Here is a 14,521-nt window from a genome sequence, read left to right as displayed (position 1 = left end):
GCAGCGGAAAGCGATTGCGCGATTGGCCAACAAAAACCTGGTCTTAAGTCAATGGCGCAGTATTTTGCTGTTATTTTAAGGGCGCATTATTAAGATAGTAATATGCGCCTACATAGGCGGGTGGACAACGCGCGATATTAAAAAAAAAAAAATACAAGTCATAATGGTTAGTCATAATATTTATCAGAATTAGCTTTCACTTCGCGCACGAGCAGATCCGTTTCCTCTGCAGAGAAGCGTTCTTTCCTACTACTTGGCAAATTCGCCATTATAATAGCAATGAGCCAAGGTGCAAGCGCAGCTGGCTTTTAAAGAGAATGGGAGATAACACTCTGATTGGTTCATTTCATGTTACGCCCAAAGCACACCTATTGTTGGCGTGTACGAAATAAGTGTCCTCTGTATTTTGTTGTACTGTATTTTTACATAGGCAAAACTTAATGAGTAAATGCAGGTTCGGTAGGGTGGACAATGGTAACAACAAATGAGATGAGCTGAGATTGTCATGTGATCTGTGCATATATAACTGTGCATGTGTGAATAAAGTTTCTCTTTCTACGATAACTCCAGTAAGAGCAGAACGAATGTCCGTCGTGTGAGTTTTATTCCTGCGTATGTTTACAACATTTTCGGTCTAGCACTGGGTATTCACATTATAAACGCTGAGTAATTCAACTCTGACAACACCGATGATTAATTAAGAGACTAAGTACAACCCCTTTGAACCATGCGCCTTACTTTGCACTCAGATTATCCGCCGATAAACTACCAAAAGTGGATTTGGACACGCCCTAAATGCACTTGTACCATATGCGCTTTAGACCCTGCGATTAGATCGTTAAAATATAGCCCAGAGCCCCAGGTTTTTGTTGGTCAATCGCGCAATCGCTTTCCGCTGCCTCAAGATAGCAATGCGCCTGACCACAACTCATTTTAAGAGGAACACGCCCATGGGCGCTCAGATGGGCGCAAGTACATTTGCTATATTTAAACGACATGGGCGCTGGACGGGAAAATGACAACTGCGTCGGTCTGAAACTAACTAGCAAAGACACTTGCGTTGCGCTTGGCGCCGCTTTGCGCCGGGTGTAAGATAGAGCCCCTAGTCGTAAGTCAATGGCGCAGTATTTTACTGTTATTTTAAGGGTGCATTATTAAAATAGTAACATGCGCCTACATAGGCGGGTGCACAACGTGCGATATTAAGAAAACAACATACAACAAAAATACAACGGAGAGAAGCGTTCTTTCCTACTATTTGTCAAATCCGCCATTATAATAGCAATCCGCCAAGGTGCAAGCGCACCTGGCTTTTAAAGGGAATGGGAGATGACACTCTGATTGGTTTATTTCATGTTACGGCCAAAAACCACCTATGATTACTTATTATTAAGAGACTAAGTACAACCCTTGAACCTTGCGCCTTACTTTGCGCTCAGATTATCCGCGTTAAACTAGCAACAGTGGATTTGGACACGCCCTAAATGCACTTGCGCCATGCGCTTTAGACCGTGCGTTCAGATCGTTAAAATATAGCCCTCTGAACATAAATATGCCATACGTACACAGAATTTTGATTACGCCATGGCAATACATTTTAGGGAGTTCAAGTAACGAATCTTTACTGCTGGTAGAAGGAATGCAATTTATCAAACCGTCTATTCGTGGCTACTCAAACTTCTACAAAGGGAGACTTTTTGGATTTGTCAGTTTGATGCTATGACATTTCCTGGTCTAAATCAGGAAGTGGATTACAGACTTTACTTTTAAAACCAATAGGAACCTGTCTAAGCATATTTCAGCTCTATCGCATTTATAATCCACCCTCTGATTTCGTTTTTTGTTTATTTGTTACACTGAACATTTTCGATCTATTTTACTTAACATTTATTGTTTACAGTCACACTATATATGGACATTGTCACATGGTATTGATTGACAGTCCATAGCCCACAGAAACTTTCCCCAGGAACTAGGAACCTTTTGAGGAACTCAGTGCGTTTTCACCGCAGGGACCAGGGTCTAAATTAAGTTCCGGGGACTTTATTTTACCTCCCAAAAAGTCCCTGCTCTGGGGGTAGTACTTTCCAAAAGTACCGGAACTTTTGGGGTGGGGCGCAAGCGCGAACATTTCTGATTGGTCGAGCACTCGCAGAATTTTATTTCAACCACCATTTTTAAAAATCTGCAGCCACAAATCCGATTTATTATTTTCAGAATAACTTGAATTCAAACTTTTATGTTATGTGGCGCAGTAGCCTACTTTTGGTTATAACCTGCCAACGTCTACAGATGAGAAATTAAGATTGAGGATTATAACGTGTGCTCTTGTTTTCTTGCTTTAGCAGTCTGTTTTATAAAATATTAAGCATTTGTGCTGGGACAGCATATTACGTAGCAAAAACATTCAAACGGTTTAATTTGGTTGCTGAATATTTTCATCCGCATTTTCTTTGTCAGCCCGTTATAAGTGAATCAAAACGCTTGACACAGTTATGTGAGGTATGCGGTAGTTCTGCATAATTTACATCGGGGATATAGTAAAAGCAAACAGGAAAAAATCACTTTCCAAACTTTTTGTCAGGTTAAAATAACAGGTTAATTCTAGTAATCATCCCTTTTGCTTTTTCAAACTGCCATCATTTTACTCTGCGATTCTTCAATTCCACAAAAAGACCAGGAAGACTAGACATGGACTCTAATTTATGGTGCATGGTTCGCATCTGGAGGGCACACTTCAAGTATAGCTGCTCCGCTAGCAGTAACTTTAAAAGATGAAAGCAAACGGTGGCTGTACCACTGCAATATTAATTTACATTTTCACGCAAGTCCGAGTTCTCATTCTATTTATTCTTGCAATTATATGGAAATGACGATGAGAGTTGAATGAATCAATTCAACAGTAAATTGTTTACAACGTGTGCATGTTTTCTGCTATAGATGTTGTTACCAGTTATTTGTGGAATGTGAATGCATTCTGTCGCCTCGGATGTCAAGACATGAAAGTGAATGTTCACATAAAAACATAATGAATGTGTTTGAGAGGATATATAAAACAGTTATAATCTGTTGGCCTGTTATATCCTGTTTGTTGCATAACAACGGTCCAAGTTGAACTACCAACGAGAGTTTTGCTTGACAACGGTAAAATAATATGCCCAAACGGCTGCGGAAGAATATTTCAATTTCAGGTGATTAAGTCGATAAAAATCAATAAATACTAAAGTAACCATATATAGTCATTTTTGGTAACCTGTTGTATAAGTGGAATAAACCCCTCTGGGCTGTCCTGTTATTGGAAAATATTGTACTTCGGTGGTAGTATGGAGTTACAGAAGAAATCATACGACAGATGGACCGACGACGACGTTGCTTTTTCATACATCAGCGGACTAATTTGCCTAATCTTCGCGGGTCTTTATACCGCGGTGGAAACGCAGACAACAATGGGCTGAAGGAACGTGATCGAGGAATTGCTCATCCCTATCCAGAATCTACAAATGAGCCATTCTTTGTTTACACCCTGATGAAGACCCTGCAATGTTGAAACCAGTCGGCATTTTTATTTAATATCAGCAGATATGCCACTACCATAAATGCTTTTAAAATATTTTCTTTCAAGCAGTGTGCCTGAAGTTTCTAAGTCGAATTCTTGATATATTTTATACAAACTACACTATTTGAATTACACAATTTGACTGAATTAAAAAAAAAACTAAATGTGGTGACCTGACATTGCACCACTAGCACAATAAGTCATGACTGAACTTTGCCACCTTCTGTTTAACGAGTAGAAAGAACTCAACATATAGTAGAGGGGAATTCTGTTTTGATCAAATAGAAACTAATTTAGAAAGTGTAGCTGTAATACCCGAAAACTCAGGTTCAAGAAAACCAGTTGAGGTATGATTCATAGAATGCAAAAATGCTCTTTATTACAACTTGCACGTAATTTAAATGTTAAAAATATTTATTATACTAATTACAACGATGTGTTTGAAGATACCACACTGCCTGTGCTTCGGAGAGCCACGCAACCACCTGCTGCCAAGCCCCGCCTTCAACTACGGGCGTCTGAGAGGGAGAGAGTGAAGTGAACAGAAAAGAGAAATCCACACCGCACACCAAATGAAGGGAAGCTGAGACTCATGCAAAGCCAGGGCCACTGCAAATGAGATGGGTAGATTAGTGCAAAAATCAAATACCATTACAACACCGCGGGTGCAGGAAACCCCCCACCCCCCTAATGTCAGCCACCATTTGGTGTATCGTCATTGCTGATGTCACACTACTAATGATTGGCAGCCAATTCTGCCAATCAGGTGATTTCAAAGCAGAGCGAATCGAAAGAGGGGTTGGTTAGAGATAAGGGAATCCCGAAAGTAACGTGACAGATCGACAGCTAAGGAGAAGGTAAACATGGCGATAAAAGTATTTTATGGCCGATGAAGTACTGCAAATGTTGTTTGCACTCAGTTGTTTAGAGACTGCCACTTTGACTATCACCAGCACTAGATGGAAAAACAGTGCTGAAAAAGTGGACACAGAACAATAAATAAGAATAAATAAGAACTGCCAAATGTTCAAGCAGGGTTATTTGTTTAATTTTTTCAATTCAAGTTGTTTTGATCTGTGTGATTTGTTGTTTTTTTGTTTTTTTGTACAATGTGAAATTTTTAGTTACGTTTTTGTGTTTTTCTTTCACATAGCACATTGTTTTATTATTCTGTTGAATAGTACAATTCAATAACTGGCATCCCTGAAGCTGAATTTGTGCTGAATCAGTAGACATATGGCATTTCATTACAGAACAATATATTACTGCTTTACAGCCAAAAACGCAAAGACACGCCCAAACAGCCATTTTCAGCCTTAGGTCTTGAAAGATTAAAAGCATTTATATCAAAATTACACCAAGTTACAAGAGACAATATAGGCTATCTTACCTCACAAATATTAAACAAGCTGTATTCCAACAAATCAGTGTATCATTCATTCTTTTCATATTCAATTGTGAATACAAAATCTGAAAATGAAAAAACGATTCGTTATTTCGTTATTCGTTTATGAATCTGATACCAAAAAATAAATAACGGTTTGTTTTTCATACTTTCGATTTTATGCTCAGATCAAAAATAGGAAATGAAAAAACGGGCCACAGAAATCCGTGTATCATTAGTTCTTTTCATATTCAATTAAGAATCCAAAATCGGAAAATGAAAAATGATTCGTTATTTCGTTATTCGTTTATGAATCTGATACCAAAAAAACAAATAACGGTTTGTTTTTCATACTTTCGATTTTATGCTCAGATCAATAATAGGAAATGAAAAAACGGGCCACGGGCCAAACTTGATTTTGATATTTAATTTGTCCAATTTGTGTGACTCGGAAGTTCTTGACTCCTTTGTGTGTTGCACTTGATAAGCTTGCAGAAACATTTGAAAAGGTACATGGCCCCAGTCTCTACATCACCGATGACAGCAATGTAGCAGTATTTCCTGGGACTAATGGCCACTTTAGCCCTTTATACCATAGTAAGGGGGCATTACGAGGTGCACGGCGAGAGTATCAGCGTGGAGGACTCATCTAGTGTGCCAGTAACACAACCCTACCCGCTTTTTCTTCCACCGCCCACCCAGCGCTGCTGCAAGGGCTTCTGCAATTCCAAGAGCCACCGTGGCAAATACATTCCAAAGGTGACCAAATAGACCTTTCACTCCTCATATGCAACTACTGTTTGTATCACACCGGATAGGAGCATCACAAATTGTTATACAATTACCCTTGAGTTCAAGGCAATATGAACTGCTAACACTGGAGTGATGCTTCTATCCGGTGTGATACAAACAGTAGTTGCATATGAGGAGTGAAAGGTTTATTTGCTGGAAATGACATAAGAAGGTGACAAAAGACGGTAAGATATTAGACGGTTAGAGATATTAATGAAAAATATTACACATTTTGACAAAACATTCCATGTCCAAAATTATTCATACCCTTTCTCAGTAATCAATGGCAAAGCCTTTATTTGCTATCACAGAAGTCAAACGGTTCTTATAATTGCCACGTCTCCACTGGGATTTTGGACCACTCCTCTTTTGCGAAGATCTCCAGGTCCTTGAGATTGGAAGGCTTCCTTGCCATCACTCTGGTCTTTAGTTCCCTCCACAGATACTTGATGGGATTCAGGTCTGGACTCTGGCAGGGCCACTCCAAAACGTTGATATTGTTTGCTGTTAACCATTTCTTGACCACTTTGGCTGTATGTTTCGGATCATTGTCTTGTTGGAAGGTCCAGTGCTGCCCAAGGCCAAGTTTTTCTGCAGACTGCCTGATGTATCTGCTTTTTTTTTATCAAACATGCAAATATAATTCATGATTTGACATAACTATGGACAGCTTGCATTTATACAATTAGCTACCGCTTGCTTGTTCCAACCACCATCTTTGTTGAAACAAAAACGTATTGTGGGATTTTGGGCTTCTGGATAGTGTACAGTGCTTGTACCCTACATTTTGCAGTTCATTGTGGGGTGGAAGTAGTTCACTATATAGTGTGCTACAATTTTGTTTCTCAGATGGGACACACTACAAAATGGCTGATGCCAAAAGTAGTGCACTATATAGGGAATAGGGCGTAATTTGGGACGCAGCCAGGGTGTGACATGACACAGAAGACCCCAAAGGACCCCTGTGATGCAATAACAAGGTTAGTAACTCTCCCATAAATATTACATAATTTGACGTTTTTGAGTAATGGTGAGGTTGGTTCAACTTACCATGTCAGATGGTATGACCCCTGGAAAACTATGAAAATGTGTTGTTATTATAAAAATGTGTATTTGATTTAAAAATATATATGTATAACCTTGAGTACAAGGACAAAAATGTATATAGGTGTCCAAGTTAATGCCTGTTAGGTGGTGCGACCAATATGTCAGGTGGCGCGACCAGAATTACAGTTAAATCAATTGAAAAAAGTGATGTTAATTAATGTGTTTGAAGATATTAAATACATTTTCTTAAATATATACATCTTTCTGTATGATATTAAGTTGTTTAAAGGTGAAAAAGTCCTACTCTTCAAGAATATAAGACTATATAACCAAAATTGATACTCAAAGTTGCATATTGCTCCATTAAGTTAATATTTTTTCATTCATTTTTGTAGATGCCATTATCAAGCAAAGAAAAAACAGCACGGCATAGAGATCTTTTCAAAAATGATCCAGTTGCAAGGGCAGAGAGTACCTTGCCAAAAAAAGCAAGGTATTGGGTTCTTTGTGTATATCTGTATATTTCATTATGGTGTAATGTTCATTTTCATGGTAACTACACAGTTATTACATGACAATACTTACAGTACTAGAGTAGAGCATAGTTTTTATTACCCATGCTATTAAATATTTCAACTATAAAATAATATTACCCATATATTTTTATTGATTTAAATAACAGGGGTCTGAAACTTCATAGGTATGTTACATTGTCTTTGGTAAGCATGTTTTGCTCTTAGTCACCTGAATCTCAATATTTTTTTTAGTTACCAAAAAAGGAAGAATGAGGGGAAAATACTGAAAACACCAGTCAGCTCTCCAAGGCACAACAAGAAAAAACAAGGCAGCAATGGAGGAGCTACCAAAAAAAGCACAGGGCACTGGACAAAATAATGAACTTTACACCTGAATCTATGAATTCATCAGCAGATGATCCAATTGTTCTTCTAGTAGAGGCTCAGCCTAACCTTCCTGATCAGGTTATTCCCAACATGAATTTGCAGGATGGTGAGCAACCTCAAGCATCCTCAACAGCAGAAAAAGAAAGAAAGGTCAGAAAACGCTGCAGAATTTTTCAAAAAGAGAAGGCAAAATTACGGAAGAAAATGCCAAAACTGAAAAGGGAATTGCCAACCACAAAAAAAACTTCTGAGAAATTGCGGAAGTCCATAGAAAGGTTAAGGAAAGGCAAAAAAACAGTCAATGAAAGAAACAAGCCAAGGGGTCCAAAAAAACTTTCCCTGGTGAGAAAGGAAGAAGTTGTTAAATTTCTCTGTCTGGACGAGAACAGCCGCGTGCCATCGGGGAAAAAGGATACAATAACTAAAAACAAAAACAACAACAGAGGCGAGTGCTAATTAAACCCCTCACTGAGCTCCATGTTCAGTTTAATTCTGAAATAAAAAAGCCTTTCTTGCAGTCATACAGACAGTTTGTTCGCTACTGTCCATTTTGTGACACCACCCAAAGCATCAGATCGGAACACATGTGCATGCATGAACCATGAAAATGTCAAGCTTTTAGTAGACAAACTGCAGCAGAAAGGTCTGCTGCAAACTGCCAGCATTTCAGAGCTGTTGACTTCAATTGTATGTGATCCACAAAGCAAGGAGTGCATGTATCAGATCTGTGCGAAGTGCTGTTACAATGGCATCGAGGTGGCAGTACATCAGGAGGAAGTACCTGTTACATGGCAGCAGTGGTCACGAGAGACAAATCGGATGGACAGAGAACATTCGCAAATTTTGCTAAGACAACTCAAAGTGGAACATGGTCTGACCGATTGGAGCTGTTCAACCACTTGATTCTCTGGCTAAACATCACTTCAACTGGTTACACTAAGCCAAAGAGTGCAGAGGATTAAAAGAAACCCTGATGGAGGATGAAGTTTGCATTCATGTACTTTTCAGAAACGTTTTCATGCAAGCTGAATAGCGAAGTCCAAGCTTTTAATTTCGGAGGAAGCAGGAAACAGGCCACAGTTCACACGTGTGGCCTATACAGCACATGGATGTCAGTCATATGCCACCATCTCTTCATCTCTTTGGCATGATGAACGTGCTATATGGGCCCACTTAGACCCGGTGCTGAAGTATGTGAGGGAGAGGTGCAATTCTCCCCCCACAACTTTACATGTCATGAATGATGGACCTGTCACACAGTACAGGAATAAGGAGAACTTTTACCTTCTTAGCACAATACCATTTCTCTCCGGCATCAAGTGTGTGACAGGGAACTTCTCAGAGAAGTCCCATGGCAAAGGGGCTCCTGATAGTGTTGGTGGGGCTGTGAAACACACTGCAGACTCTGCTGTTCAAAGAGGTGCAGATGCGCAGACCCCAGAGTATCTGTACAACCTGTTAAAGGAAAAGGAGTCAAGCATCAAGTACTACTGGATCTCTGATGAATACATTGAGAGATATGATGAGGCTCTTCTAGACGATGTTCCAGTTGTGAAAGGAACACTAAAAATCCACCAGGTGACCTCAGCACTACTTGGCAAAATCCAGCACAGGGAAATCTCTTGTTTCTGTAGCAGACCAGAGGTCTTCCAATGTCATAATCCCTCAAAAGTGGACTTCTAGAATACAACTGAGGTCCCTTCCATGAGTCCCCAAGCCGAAGAAAACCCCCATGATCTGAATGGGAAATTCATACTTGTGAAGTATGATGGTCAACCCTTTGTGCGGCAAGTCCTCAAGGTGGTGGTCATGAAATGGAGGTGAGCTGCATGCAGCAGTCAGGAGGGAAGAATGCTTTCATTTGGCCTCATCCTCTTGGCATTATATTTTACTACATATCAGATGTGCTGGAAGTGATCTCCGAGGCAGAGTTCCTCAATAAACGCCACTCAAAGCTGAACAGTACAGATTGCACTGTTTAGAAAATCTGTAATTTTATGGTACGTATACTAGTATTTTTAACCGCATTATTCCTTCATAACCTTTTCACGGACTTTTTCCTTTAAACGCGATGCATTGTGGGTGCCATGGTGAGATGTACGTGCGATACACGCAGGAGCGGTGAGACAACTCTGTGGTAAGAAACATATGTTAATCTTAAATCTTTCTATCTTTGACGTAGTTAACCATTTAAAGTTTAATAGTATTTAGGCTGCCGGTCTGTTTACGATCTCTAGTGTAACGTTATATTTATTATTTAATTGACCTAGCCAGCTGGTGGCAGTAATTCAAACTTGGCCAATTGGATAGCTAACAGTATAATAAGCTCACAGTTAACTTTTGTAGGGTGAAATAATGATTTTTATCTGTTGTGTGCTTACGCATATATTCCGTTTCTGCAAGGTTAGAGCTTTTCCTGATCTAAGATGCATAAAGTCATTTACTGTGCTCGCTAACGTTATCAAAACGGGCAGCAGAAAAAGCGCCAGGAAACGTGTGCAGGAGTGCCTGTGTGGACTTTTTAAAATGAGCAGCAGAAAAAGGGCCATGAAATGTGTGCAGGAGGAGTGCCTGTGGACCTAATCTCCAATTCTTGTTTTAACGAGATTATATTAATAACGTGCTTGTTTTCAGATAAGCTTTGTCTGCCATTGGCAAAATTTACAGCCGAAAACCTTGCGTCATAGCAAACCATGTGTCATAGCCATCTCAATTTGGGTTGCTGAAGACTTGCTAACGGTACCCTCTTCCTTGTAACTGCCTCTCACGTTTCTGTCAGCTAAGGCTAGTTGACATCGATTTTTGCCAGAAGTAACATTAGCAATGGTGTTCACTTGTAACATGTGTGATTTTAAAAGCATCTGTAACTTCATATGTTAAACATTGTAGGCTACATAGGAATATTAATAAGGCCAGTTTTCCCTGTGGTTTCCCTATGTGTGGCAAAAGATTTTCATCTTATAGCCTAATGCTTTTAACTTGCATGTCACGAGGGCTCACCACAAAACAAGGATACAGCCAGGCACGTTATAACCGCTATATTTCTGTGCCTTTGAAATATGCTTTAGATTGTTGCAGCAAACAGTGTCGAAATGTTACAGAGCTTGTTTCCCACCAGAATTCTCATATGAATGGTCTTGAAATACCATGTCCCTATGATGGCTGTTCAAAATATTTAAAATTAAGAACATCCTTTTCCTCCCATATTTCAAAGACCTAAAGACCGATAACTCAAAGACCCCTTGGAGCTGGTCTCCAGCATCGGCAAATATCTCGGTGACAACACAGACAAACTACTAATCCACAAAGAGGTGAGTATTTTTTTTTTTTTTTACCTTTAATGTGATAAATATGCTAGCAGTATGTTAGATATTACATTAATAATGAGAATTAACTTTATTCTCAAGAGAATAATGTATTTGTCAAAAGCAAATACATACACTTGCTGCCACTTAGGTGTCTGTTTTATTTTGTCTTATTTTATGTTTTGAATGTCTTCTGGATGTTTCCCCTATTCTTTCAAGCTGGCCCACATCACCCCACTGCTGAAAAAGCCCACTCTGGATCCCTCTGTCATCCAGAACTACCGTCCTGTCTCCCTTCTCCCTTTCCTATCCAAAACAATTGAACGAGCTGCTTCTAACCAACTCTCCTCTTTTCTCTCACTGAACAACCTCCTAGACCCCTACCAGTCCGGCTTCAGACCTGGCCACTCGACAGAGACCGCACTCCTCTCGGTCAGTGAGTCGCTTCACGCCGCACAAGCAGCCTCCCATTCATCTGTCCTGATCCTCCTAGACCTTTCTGCTGCCTTTGACACAGTCAACCACCCCATCCTCCTGTCCTCCCTGGCAGCTATGGGGATCTGTGGCACAGCACTAGACTGGATTGAGTCCTACCTCTCCGGTCGCTCCTTCCAAGTCGCCTGGGCTGGTGCAGTATCAGCACCTTGCCCCCTTGCCACAGGAGTTCCCCAGGGCTCTGTCCTTGGTCCCCTCCTATTCTCCCTGTACACCCAATCTCTTGGTCCTGTAATCTCTGCCCATGGGTTGTCCTATCATTGTTATGCCGATGACACCCAACTCTTTCTCTCCTTCCCCCCCTCTGACACTCAGGTCTCTGCTCGCATCTCTGCTTGCCTGAGGGACATCCAGAGCTGGATGGATAACCACCATCTTAAGCTGAACCCAGGTAAGATGGAGATGATCTTCATCCCTGCTCCATCCTCTAACCTTCTTGACTTTTCTATTTCCCTAGGGGACACCGTGGTGTCATCATCACCCATCGCAAAAAACCTTGGAGTGGTGATGGACAACAGACTGTCCCTCTCCCAGAACATCACGGCGGTGAGTCGAACGTGCAGGTTCTTCCTGTACAACATCCGGAGAATCCGCCCCTTCCTCACCACCTACGAAACCCAGCTCCTGGTTCAAGCGATGGTCCTGTCCCGCCTGGACTACTGCAACTCACTACTGGCTGGTCTGCCAGTATCCGCCATCAGACCCCTGCAACCCATCCAGAATGCTGCAGCACGTCTGGTCTACAACCTCCCCAAACATTCCCATGTTACCCCCCTGCTCACTGACCTCCACTGGCTGCCTGTTATGGCTCGCATCAAATTTAAGACCTTGGTGCTTGCATACCAGGCAGCTAAGGGGTCAGCACCAGGGTACATCCAGAGGATCATCAGACCCTACACACCAGCCTGACCTCTCCGTTCTGCCACCTCTGGACGCTTGGCACCTCCCCATCTTCGCGTCTGTACTTCCCGCTCCCGTCTGCTGTCTGTCCTGGCCCCTCGCTGGTGGAATGACCTCCCCGTGGCGGTCAGAACAGCAGAGAATCTTACCACCTTCAAACGCAGACTGAAGACTCATCTCTTCAGGCTGCACCTCTCCCCACCCCTCCCTAGCCTATAGTTTAGCTCACTATACCTAGTTAGGATAATATGATTACGTTAGTGTATTTGGCAGGACTGTTGTTTTTGTCTGATTAGGCAAATGTGATTCCAGTGCTAGTTTGTACTTGGTAGGATTCTTGTTTGCTGAACAGCTTACTCTACAGGGCTGGAGTCCTGATCGATGTGGTCACTTCTGGCACTACGATCCTTACTTCACTCTAGTGTTTCTTTTGCACCTCTACATCGTGAACCAATGCACTTGTTGTACGTCGCTCTGGATAAGAGCGTCTGCTAAATGCCTGTAATGTAATGTAATGCTTCAACCTTACCACACTGACTTTGCCAAGCACTCCATGTGTCATCATTCTTGGTAAGCAAATTGTGATGTGAATTACTTAAAGTAATAATCTCGAAGATTTTCATTAAAATAAATGTCTGTTAAGTCACTATCTATCGCTGCATTGGGTAACACAATGGTGATTGAGCCTATTTTTATATTAATTTATACTATTATTATTATCATAATTCATGATTTAAAAACTTGGTGTCTGTGGCGACATTCCCGGGAAAAAAATCACAAGCGGCGCACAGTTAATGACGCGTTTTTCATCACCCATCAGTGGTTGGTCCGCCAGAGAGGGTAGGCGGAACTAACGCAACAGGCTCGCTCTTCAACTCACTTGTGTGTGAGCAGCGTACTGTTTTTTCCGGTGTCTGCATGCGTTACAATAACAGAGAAAGGGGGGGTTGGGGGAGTTATGGAACCCTTTTTGTGTAACATGAGAGATCATATTATTTGTTGACGTAGATTTCGTATTACATTTAATGACAATGTAACTTTACTACTCTGTTGGTATGGAAAGCCAACAGTCCAATATTCCACATTGTCTTCCATCCATCCCTCTCCTTTGAAAAGCACATCAACAACACTGTCAAGGTTTCATTTTTTCACCTGCACAATATCTCCAGACTCAGACCCTCTCTCACCCATCCCGATGCAGAAAAACTCATTCACGCCTTCATTTCCAGCAGACTGGACTACTGCAATGCACTCCACACTGGTCTTCCCTCCCGTCTCCTACACAAACAATTGGTTCAGAACTCGGCCGCAAGAATACTGTCCCGCACATCCTCCCGGTCTCACATCACCCCTATCTTGAAAGATTTAAACTGGCTCCCAATCACATCACGCATCACATTCAAACTCCTCCTCCTAGTTTACAAATCCCTAAATGGCCTCGCGCCCACTTACCTCGCTGATCTCCTGCTCCCCTACCAGCCACCCAGACAGTTACGTTCATCCACTGCCGGCCTTCTCACCATCATCCCCTCTCAGCGCCATTCTTTTGGCGACCGCGCCTTCTCAGTTTCCGCCCCCAAACTCTGGAATGCCCTCCCCCCTGACATCCGTACCGCTGACTCACTCACCTCCTTCAAATCACGTCTTAAAACCAACCTCTTTTCCCTAGCTTTCCCTTGATGTTTGCCTTCCCCCCCCATTTTTATTTTTTTGTCTCTGAATTGTATGTTTCATTGTATGTATGTATATATGTATGTACCACTTATTGTAAAGCGTCTTTGAGTTCATGAAAAGCGCTATATAAAATACATTTATTATTATTATTATTATTATTATTATTATTATTATTATTACTAAATTACATAGCTATTTGCACAGCTAACGCTAGCTACCGGACCATGTCAAGAAAGACAACATTAGTCTAGACAATGTTGCGCACAGTATCCATCTCTCATACAGGTAACGTTGCGTTAGCTAGCTAGCTAATGTAATTAACACAATCTAATGTCGGCTAACAATTTGAAAAAAACGCTAGCTAACGCTACCGACCTCGCAAACCGTCTCTCGAATGCAATGCTGCCTTGTTGCAACGTTGCAGTGTAGCTAACTTAAGGCCAGTTCAGGTCAATGATTCGCAACG

The 14,521-nt window shown here is 41.3% G+C and overlaps 1 protein-coding gene and 1 long non-coding RNA gene across 2 annotated transcripts in view; one reads left to right on the top strand and one right to left on the bottom strand.

Annotated features, from left to right (window-relative positions):
* Positions 1–14,069, bottom strand: part of col9a1a (collagen, type IX, alpha 1a) — an 82,904-nt gene extending 68,835 nt beyond the window's left edge. Inside the window, exon 1 of the mRNA XM_035403049.1 lies at positions 13,834–14,069. Coding sequence (XP_035258940.1) covers positions 13,834–13,882 — 49 coding nt within the window. The 5' untranslated portion in view covers positions 13,883–14,069. The remainder of the gene's footprint in view (positions 1–13,833) is intronic.
* Positions 9,755–11,401, top strand: LOC118219715. Its single transcript, XR_004763829.1, has 3 exons — positions 9,755–9,818; positions 10,896–10,992; positions 11,363–11,401. It is a non-coding gene; the product is annotated as an uncharacterized LOC118219715 (long non-coding RNA).
* Positions 14,070–14,521: the final 452 nt, after the last annotated feature.

The sequence above is a fragment of the Anguilla anguilla genome, chromosome 2 (genome assembly GCF_013347855.1).
Source record: "Anguilla anguilla isolate fAngAng1 chromosome 2, fAngAng1.pri, whole genome shotgun sequence".
Taxonomy (NCBI): domain Eukaryota; kingdom Metazoa; phylum Chordata; class Actinopteri; order Anguilliformes; family Anguillidae; genus Anguilla; species Anguilla anguilla.
Note: the sequence above shows the minus strand (reverse complement) of the source record. Positions and strands in the feature narration are given on the sequence as shown.